Source organism: Diplotaxodon limnothrissa, linkage group LG9 (assembly GCF_057381915.1).
Source record: "Diplotaxodon limnothrissa isolate DT_005_m linkage group LG9, D_limnothrissa_male_GT1.1, whole genome shotgun sequence".
NCBI classification, from domain to species: domain Eukaryota; kingdom Metazoa; phylum Chordata; class Actinopteri; order Cichliformes; family Cichlidae; genus Diplotaxodon; species Diplotaxodon limnothrissa.
The window spans coordinates 33,879,882-33,889,997 of record NC_140604.1 but is presented as its reverse complement, the minus strand read 5'-3'; the positions used below and the strand labels follow the sequence as shown (position 1 = coordinate 33,889,997).

The 10,116-nt window shown below is 40.2% G+C and overlaps 1 protein-coding gene across 1 annotated transcript; it reads right to left on the bottom strand.

Moving 5' to 3' along the window:
* Window positions 1–600: 600 nt before the first annotated feature.
* On the bottom strand, window positions 601–6,701 carry LOC146625978 (uncharacterized). The gene is made up of 3 exons (XM_085363103.1): window positions 6,662–6,701; window positions 4,487–5,335; window positions 601–1,095 (listed from the first exon to the last, which is right to left on the bottom strand). The coding sequence occupies exons 1-3, from the start codon at window positions 6,677–6,679 to the stop codon at window positions 601–603; spliced, it is 1,362 nt and encodes a 453-aa protein (XP_085219229.1). The 5' UTR covers window positions 6,680–6,701.
* Between the last annotated feature and the right edge of the window lie 3,415 nt (window positions 6,702–10,116).

Genomic DNA, 10,116 nt, shown 5'->3' with positions numbered 1-10,116 from the left:
TTTTCTACGAAGGTTTGAACTTTCACAAGAGAAGTGTGAAAATTGTCCATGTCTGTCTGACAAAAATGTATGAAGTGTGTAGTGGGGTGTTTTACAGTCTTAAAACATCTATAATCTATAATAATTGTAAAAAATAAAGTTGGATACTTTGCGGATTTCACCTATCGTGGGTTATTTTTAGAACATAACTCCTGCGATAAATGACCACTGTATGTAAAATTGCTGCTTGGTATTTTGTTTGAAAATGCTTTATGAAGTTATTATTATCCACATCTGCAGTTTTCATGCAATATCAGTTTGGTAAAAAACACATTCCTATAACTTTTATAATACAATAAAAAGTACAACTACTACACACTACTGTGTACTAAGGGAACAAAGATTAAAATGTGACAGGGATAAAAAGCACTACATACTACCTAAATTTAACATTCAGTGTGTTTACTGCAGGTCCAGAAATCAGAGCTACCTCATCAGATCCAAGTGTGACATCAGCTGACACTCTCTACAGGAGACTCCACCTGAACGCTGTGGAGCCTGATCTCAAGGTGTTTAAGTCTGACCCTGAAACCAGAAGAGGATCTTTCTGTCTCTGCAGATTCATTGTGATCCAGCGATGGGAATAATTTCATGACCACGCTGATGTTTGCACAGAGCAGATAATGAAGTGAATGTTTTTGCACATTGGTAACAGTGAAACAGTTTATTTGCAGCGTGGGATCGTTTGTGTCTGGAGTATGAACTGAGATTTCTGAAGGTCTTGTCACACTGGTCACAGCTGAAGTTCCCTTTAACGTGTGTACGTTCATGTGTTTTACAATGAGCTGATTGTGAGAAGCTTTTGTCACAGTGTCTGCACTTGTATGGTTTCTCTCTTGTGTGGACTCGTTTATGCAGGTTTAGGTCACCTGCAGTAGTGAAGCCTCTCCCACATTCGTTGCAGTAGTTCATTTTGCCTCCAGTGTGTCTAAGTTGATGTTTTCTTAGGCTCCCACGATTACTGAAAGTTCTTCCACAAAGGTCACAAAGAAACTCTTTCCCACCACCACAGTGCTCACAGGGTTGAGAACTGGATCCATCTGTGTCGCTCTGCTTCTAAACAAAGACACAAACACAGTGTAAGTCGGGGAATCCTTCCAACATTTTTATTCTGAACGTCGCCTGAAATAAAGAGCAGCCTAATTACATTTTACTGTTTACATTATAACACTCAGCTTACTGGGCGAAGTTAGAAATAAAATGATTAAACAATGCTGTTTTTTATGTACACATTGCTATGTGCTCATTAAAGAGTTGGCACTCCATGTAGTGATGGTCAAAACCTTCATTCAGCACTATGAATTATTGCGACTGACATGCTGAGTTGCGGAGGGTTCTGCAAACATGCTTACACATCACACTGGTTAAAGTCAGGGAAATACTTTTGCTTGACCAAGGGAGACCGAACATGTCCTGAGCTTAGATAATAACTAGAAACGGTATGCTGAAAATTGCTAGATAATTTTAAATGCAGCAAAGATAGGTTGGGGAGGTGACTTTTCGTTCTCCATCTTATTCCAGGAAGAGGGATGATACAAGACGAGGTCAAATGTGAATGAGGTGCAAGAGGAGAACCAGCCAGGAGAAGCCAGAAGAAAATAGTCATAACAATACATTTTTCTTTTAGCATAAAACTGCGCGGCCCTCCTCTAAGGGCATCCTTTGTGAGAAAACAGACCGCTGATTTCACATCAATGTTCAGCACTGTAACTTTTAATTTCAACTGCTGAAGCAAATTAAATCTTTTAAAAGAATAGACGCTCTGACATACATTATCAGTAAGCAGTCTCTGTTACTGTCAGTGGCTTCATCCATCTGCAGAGAAAAGTGTTTATCATGCACCTTATCATTAGGCTGTTCCACTATGTCCTCTGACATATAATAATAATAATAATAATAATAATAATAATAATAATAATAATAAATGTGTACTTTATTGATCCCTGTGGAGAAATTACTCTCTCTGCATTTGACCCATTCACTCAGTGAAGCCGTGGGCAGCCACTAAGGAGGTGCACCAGGGAGCAGTGTGTAGGGACGGTATCTTGCTCAGGGGTACCTCAGGGTAGCTGTTCAGGGGATTTGAATGTCGGACCTTCTGATCATGGGGTTCTACTAGAGCTGGGCGACAGAACGATAACGATATGTATTGCGAAATAACTTTTTCTCGATAGAAAAATTAAACTATTGCGATAGACCTCATCTCTCTTGTCCTCTTAACAATAAAATAAATAAATAAATAAAAATAAAAAATAAAAAAAAGAACAGCCAATCCAAATTAAGTAGTGCAGAGCCGAACCAATCACAGCTGCAGCGTCACATCACGTGACTTATTACGTACAGCACAAGTGCCAAGCCACACACGTGTATTTGTTTGGGAAGCAGCCAGCCGCCGTGCCGCCCAGGTAATGGAGGAAATGAGTGTGCCGACTGGAAAAATCAACCGAGCGTGACCGAAGGTTACCGAAGAGAAAACAGATGATGGTTCCAACGCCGGAGAGATTGTCGAATGGAAGAGCCATAGAAGCTCCATAGTGTGAAGGTATTTCGGCTATTTCAAGTCTGACAAAAACAGAGTAGCGTGCACTGTAAATTGTGCCGAAAGCAAGTCTGGAAATACAATAAAGCGGTGCAGCTCAGTCTGACTGGAAGCGCTAATTCGTCATTCGGCTTTTGTCAGACTAAAGTAACTGTTACAGCTGTTTGAAAAGCTCAGCTATACAACAAGGAGAGATTGAGAATTTCCTTTTAGTTCTCAGTTTATTTGATATTGACAAAAGTTAGTCAGTTTTGTCTGTTCTTCTGTAAAACAAACTAAGATTTATTTTTAGAATTAATATTTTGTTTCTAAGTGGAATTGACAGTTTAGTCTGTTTCGTTTGTTCTATTTTGAAACTTAAACGCTTTAGCGGCTGCCTTTTGTGTAGTTTGCAATATTTGCCTTTATTTATCTGAAAAAGTCTCATGTTCCTTAAGTACATCTACCCTGTTGAACTTATTATGGGAAATAAATATTTAAATCAAAACAAGCTGCTGATTATGTCTGTGAAGGTTCTCAGTCATCCAGGTCATCGTAGTCAAAGGAGCTTGCAAAGAAAAGCGTCTGGACTTCTTTAAAGAAGTCCAGACGCTTTTCTTTGCAAGCTCCTTTGACCAAGCTGCTGATTATTTCACATTTTACTTGTGAGCAACGGCACATTTAAATCTTACAAATATAGTTATTTGGCTTATATCGTGATAGATATCGTGATCGCCTGAAATGAAAAAAACATATCGTGATATGAAAAAAATCTCATATCGCCCAGCTCTAGGCTCTACCTACTGAGCTTTCCCTGCCCCCATATCATAAATATGCTGATGCTATTAATTCCTCCGCAATTGCGTGTGGCTTTTTTACACTGTGCCACTTGGTAGGCAACTTTATAAGAGCAGAGGTAAGCATTTGCTGGCACGGATGCAGCTTTATTAAAAAGACACTGCTAAGGACAACTATTCACAAATTTTTGTTTAAAAAAAGTAAACTGACTTGTCTTTGTGCTGTGGATGTTTTGTCTCCAAGTGGCATTTAGCTTGTTTGGCTTTAAACTGTCCTCATTATCCACCATTGTAAAGGTGAAGACAAAGGTAAGATAGGCTTCATCAAATTTCTACTCTTTGGCTTGAAAGAGATTGGTTTGAAAACATATTTGGTGATGCTTCTGTTCTCTACTATGCTAGCAGTGCCTTTTTTTTTAAATTTATACCCACCCGCAATGGCTCTACTCTACCTCAGCACTCAAAGAGCTTTTTACAACATGCCTCATATACGATAGAAATGATATAAATTTTGCCAACGATAGAGATTTTGACTATATCGCTCTATCGCGATAGTGCATGTTGATGATGTCACCAAGCTGCGCCTGTTTTGGTCGAAAGCATCGCAGCGGCTACAACCATCATCATCTGCAATTTATCATTATTTCATCTGCGCTTCCTCCACTTCCGTAACATTGATTCATTAATGTTGAATTCTCTCGCAGCTGCTCTATTCCCATGTTGTTGCAGTATATTAATAACTAACCTCGTATTGTGGATGAATGATCTCAGTTGTTCTCCTGACTGAAGTTTGGCCCGTGTATAGCATCCTGCTATCTGATTGCATTGATATTAAAATTAGTTCAAAAAAATGCTTCAAATGAATTGCAACTCTAAATCCGATTATGGATACAAAGTAACAGTGATCATTGTTTTTAGATAGATGACTTATGTTCTTTACTGACACTTGCCAAATTCCAGCAGAAATGGCAAATGTAACATGGGCCTGTATATGGTACAAAGTGGATACTGTGTCTACAGAGAATTAGTTATTCAGTGTTTTTGTAAGGATCATGGAAGCAAACCTCTGAACTGAAATTCAAGTGTGATAAATCCAAACAGTCCAGGGTAAAATAAAAATATAAATACATACCTCACAGTAACTGCACTTGTAGAGTTTCTTTCTGGTGTGGAGCTGTTGGTGGACTCTGAGGGATCGTGGAGATTTAAAAGCCTTATCACACAGGTCACATTTATAAAGTTTCTCCTCAGCGTGTGTAAACATGTGTTGTTTTAAGCTGTTGTATGTCACAAACAGTTTGCCACACTGATCACAGTAGCACACGTCATTTTTGGTGTGAATGCGTAGGTGTTTATTTCGGCTCTGTTTGCCGCTGAAGTGTCTTCCACAAATTCCACAACCGTACGCCTTAATTCCAGAGTGGGTAACTTGATGAAGCCGTAAATAGCTACTGTAAGGAAAATCTTTACCACACTGATCACAGGTGTACGGTTTAACTCCACTGTGGATTAGCTGGTGTCTTTTTAGGTTTCCAGCCTGGGTAAAAGTCTTTCCACACAAGTCACAGTTGTATGGTCTCTCCCCAGTGTGGATGCGTCGATGTTTTGTCAAATACTCAGCAAGGATAAAAGATTTTCCACACAAGTCACAGCTGAATGGTCTCTCCCCAATGTGTCTAAGCCGATGTGTTTTTAGTGAATCCTTTCGAGAAAAATCTTTCCCACACTCATCACAGCTGTACGCTTTAACACCACTGTGGATGATTTGGTGTGTTTTTAAGTGTCCAGCCTGGGTATAAGATTTTTCACACAACTCACAGCTGTAAGATTTAACTCCACTGTGGATGGATTGGTGTGTTTTTAGGCCTCTAGGACGGGTAAACCCCTTCCCACACTCGTCACAGCTGTATTTTTTCTCTCCCTTTCTTCTGTGAGGTTTGTCGGCCTCCTGAGAGCGCTGACTTCTCGCTCCATGTTGGTCCTGCAGTGACAGAGATACAAACAGAGGCAGTGAGTGAAATGCAGTCGTGGAACAAACTCAACCTTCCAACTTCCTCCATTAGTGGAGTCAAAGATGTCACTAAACACACTGCAGTCAAGTCAAGACAGATTTCTTTGTATAGAACATTTAAAAGACATCAAGTGTCAGCGAAAGTGTTGAACAGAGAGATAATCTAAGGAAATAAAAAAAATAAATGAGGTAAAGACAATACTACAAGATTCATTATGCCAATTTACTGTTTATAAGGTTGGGGAAACCTGCAGTCAGCTGAGACTGAAGAAGTCACTTGGATGAGTGACGAAACGTTTCTCCCACAAAACGCTACGTGCAGATGAACAGAATCAACTTTTGGAGCAATAACTTGGTTATGGCGTTCCATGTTTGTCCTGCCAGCATCGTGCACCCTGCTGTTAAGTGCTGGAGTCAACTTTACACCCTCTTCACCTGGGGTCTTGCCTGGTATAATAGACCCCATTCTCTATCGAGCATAGAGCATGCTCCTGTGCTGCCATGATTAGTGCCTCTGTGCTGTCTTTCAGTCCAGCTTTGTCCAGCCACTGGTAGGACTTCCTCTATCTGCTGGTGGTACATACCGTGCAGGGGCCTGTCCTCCCATTATGGTTCCTCCTCTTCCTTGGATTTCTGCTGCCCGAGGAACTCACTGAGCATGCGTTTAAAAAAAAAAACAACTCAGTTTTTGGTGATTCGAAACGCCGTTTACGTGTGGACGAAACAGCTGCGTTTTCCAAAATACCCGTGTAGGTGCGGACGCAGCGTAAAAGAGTTAGTAGTTTATTTTATTACTACCTGTAATTTATTGCAGATTACTTGTATTTGCTTAATTGTTTACTAAATGTTTGAGGTGTGAAACAAACCACAATGGAGCAAAATATGGGCGTGTGTGGTTGGAGGGTGTTTGTTCACGCGCGAGAAGGGGGGGCGCGAACATTTTTCTTGTAAAACAAGGGGGGCCCAGCAAAAAAGTTTGGGAATCACTGCTCTACAGGGTACACTCCTATATGTGCCAGACATGGGCTCCTTCAATTCATGGTCCTACACAGATTACATACCTCAAGTTAGCAAGATTCGATACAGGAGCTGCCCCCTGTGTAACAGACTGCCATGTGTGTGCATGTGTGCTGATAAAATATGATCTTTGTATTTTCTTGTAACTTCTGTGGTTTTTGTTTGTGAACGTAGATTCTCTATTTATGGAGGAGCCCAGGATGGAAAAGATAAAGCTGCTGTTAACAACCAGCTGTGCACACAGTTTCAATAACAGCGTAACTGAGATATTTTTCTCACCTTTTGTGTTAAAGTCATCGTTTCCTCTGTAGTGGCTGAGCTGAGTCCAAATGGCTGAAATTAGCTGCTCCACCAGACTCTTCTCCTCCCGTTACTCAGCTGGGACACAAAAAAAAGTATAGATATGTATTTTATCCCTGACAAAAAGAAGCAGACCAAAATCTTATATCCCAATATAAGACATTCCTCATCCTGATAACAATATATATCCAAAATAGTGCATTTTCTTTAAATTCTGTAAATGTCGGGCAACTTGACTTTTGTGAAGTGTTTTCAGCTGAGCATTGTGTACATGGAGTTGAGTGTTTTGACCAATGCATGAAACTAGATATTTTTAGACATCATTTATTACATGGCATACTGTGGGGAACAGCCGGTTCTAATGTTTGAGTCTAAGGTTCATTTTGAGCACCTGACGGTTGTTTCTTGTATTTTGCAAACTGGTGTTGCTTGTGAACCTTGTGTGATACCCACCAACGTGTGATCACATTTTTGTGAATTCGTTTATGTTTAAGCAAGTGACATTTTCATTTGAAAATGCCCTAAATTAACTAGTTTTAATAGGAGACCTGGTAACTAGTCCGGGATATTTGTAGCATATGATTCATTTTTGAACCAGTAGGTGGCAGTGTGAGACCATGGTTTGGCCTGTTGTTAGCAGTCAGAAGTCTATGATCCGCACTGTTTTCTCATAATGGTGGAGTATTCAGGAACGACATGCCACGTCTCCCTGTCTGATCATGTTTGTCCTGCTTGCCGGCCAGCATCGTGCCAGAAATATAAAGTAAAAGCAGTCACACCCGATATATTTCATAGATTAGTTATAAAAGTCGGAAACTGAAAGCGCACAACATTGCGTAGTATAATACATTAGATTTTTGTAAGTATTTGTTTACGGCTTTAGCAGCATGCTATGGGTAGCACATTAGTTTGGATCGCACACCCCCAACATTCTGTAATGTTACTGTTCGGCTCCATCATGTATTGTTTTAGTCGCTTTTTCTGCCATAAAGCGTTTCCTTAAATTCATCACACATATTGAGATGGTGCTGATTACATAATTCTTTCAGAATATTTGGGATTTATGGATTTATCTTTTTAGCATTTGTTTTGAAGAAAGCTTGATAAGAAAACTAGGTATGTCTATGACAGTGAAATATGTTGATTCTCTTTGTCTAGCTAATAACAGAATACATATATGGAATACGGAACAGGTAAATACACTGTTGTAATACTGTACTGTAACAAAAAGTGCATACGTGTGAAACTCTGCACTCAAGTTTCAAGTACAAATTTTGACCCTATTTTTCTTCCTTTCATCTAATTGGCCAATGTCATGTCAATCACAAATTTAACTATCCAATCAGAGAATAGATGGGTTTGGCTGTCGGAGGGGTGTAAAGGTGTTGAGGACCTTTCGGACATTCTTCATTCTACCTGCACTGATATCTTGGACTCTATTGCTCCGCTCAGGACTGTGCGCGCTAAGCATTTATCAGAGCCGTTGTTGAACGAACATACGCGCTTCCCTTAGACGTGACTACAGACGCGCCGAAAGGAGATGGAAAAAGGACAGATTGCACGTTTCCCTACAGATTTTAAGGACTCGTTTTTCTGCTTACCAAGAAGCTGTAAAAGCTGCAAAGACACGGTTTGTCTCAAACTTAGTGTCAGTAAACAGTCACAGGCATCAGGTACTTTTTAATGTCCTTAACCCTTTAAGACCTACCATAGAACCAAGTCCGCCAGAGCTTATATTATATTTTTACATGTTGTAGTGCCATTTTTGGAGCATTTCAAGTTGCTATACATCAATACAACAATACAATACAACCGGGGTGGCTGTAGCTCAGGTGGCAGAGCAGGTCAGCCACTAACTAATCAGAAGGTCGGTGGTTTGATCCCAGGCTGCCTCCTGGCTGCATGCCAAATATCCTTGGGCAAGTTTCTAACCCCATGTTTGCCTACTGGTGGTGGTCAGAGGGCCCGGTGGCGCCAGTGTCCGGCAGCCTCGCCTCTGTCAGTGCGCCCCAGGGTGGCTGTGGCTACAATGTAGCTGCCATCACCAGTGTGTGGATGACTGAATGTAGTGTGAAGCGCTTTGGGGTCCTTAGGGACTGAGTAAAGCGCTATACAAATGCAGGCCATTTACCATTTATAGCCCAAATTTGAATATATGCATTAATTGCATAGTAATTACATAAATTGCAATAAACTACAAAAAAGTTGAAAATCGTTTTGTTTTTTTAACATATATTTCTAGTTAGAGAAATTTAAGAGGCTTATCCCTCAAAACTGTAAATACAAAAAAGTTGCACAAAATAGTTTCCCACCAAAGATAATTTATTTTAAGTGTCTTCATAGTTTTATTTTTGAAATACACCAATTTTTATATACTGCAGGAAAAACAAAAATAAATATTATACTGCAAATTTGCAAAAAACAAAAAAAACAAAAAAACAAACAGCATATGCATCAAAACAAACGATTTCCAGCGGTGCAATTTGACTTTAAGAATCCCAGAAACGACACAGAAAGTCATAAAATCAAACATAACTTTTAAAAACACCAGTATAGGCTTACAAGACACTGATGAAAAAAAACAAAACTACATTTTCGCGAAAATGACGCGGAAAATCACGAAAATGAGTGCTGCCCTTTTATTGTTGGACTTGTCAGCAGCTTTTGACACGGTTGACCACGACATCCTGTTATCACGGCTAGAATTTCATGCTGGCCTAAAAGGATCTGCCTCACAGTGGTTTCGGTCCTATTTGTCAGAAAGGTCTTTTTTATGTCAATATAGGCCCCCACAACTCCAAAATAGCCCCTCTTAAATACGGTGTACCTCAAGGCTCTCTTTTGGATCCTGCCCTGTTCGCACTCTATTTGTTGTTGTTGTTGTTGTTGTTGTTGTTGGGCTCCATCTTCTCGTGCTACAGCATTTAATTTCACTGTTTTGCTGATGATTTCCAGATTTATCTACCTTTAAAAGCAGGATCAGACCGTCCCCAGCTCTTATTACGCTGCCTTGATGATGTCAAACAGTGGTTGTCATTAAATTATTTTAAAGCTAAATGAAAATAAAACTGAGGTTGTCATTTTTGGCAACTTTAATCATATCAACAGCACTCTGGGCACCCTTTCCTTCTATTGTAAAACACATGTAAAAAACCTCGGAGTCAACCTTGATGGTTCTTTTAAATTGAATAAGCAGGTGAGTGCAGTAGTTCAGTCCTGCTTTTTTCAGTTAAGACAGCTAGCCAAGGTAAAGCCATACCTCCCGGCTAATTATTGTGGACTTCAGGAAGCACACAGCTCCACTCCCCCCCATCATCCTGACTGACACCCCCATCACCTCTGTGGACTCATTCCGCTTCCTGGGTACCACCATCACCCAGGACCTGAAGTGGGAGCCCACCATCACCTCCGTCATTAAGAAAGCCCAGCAGAGG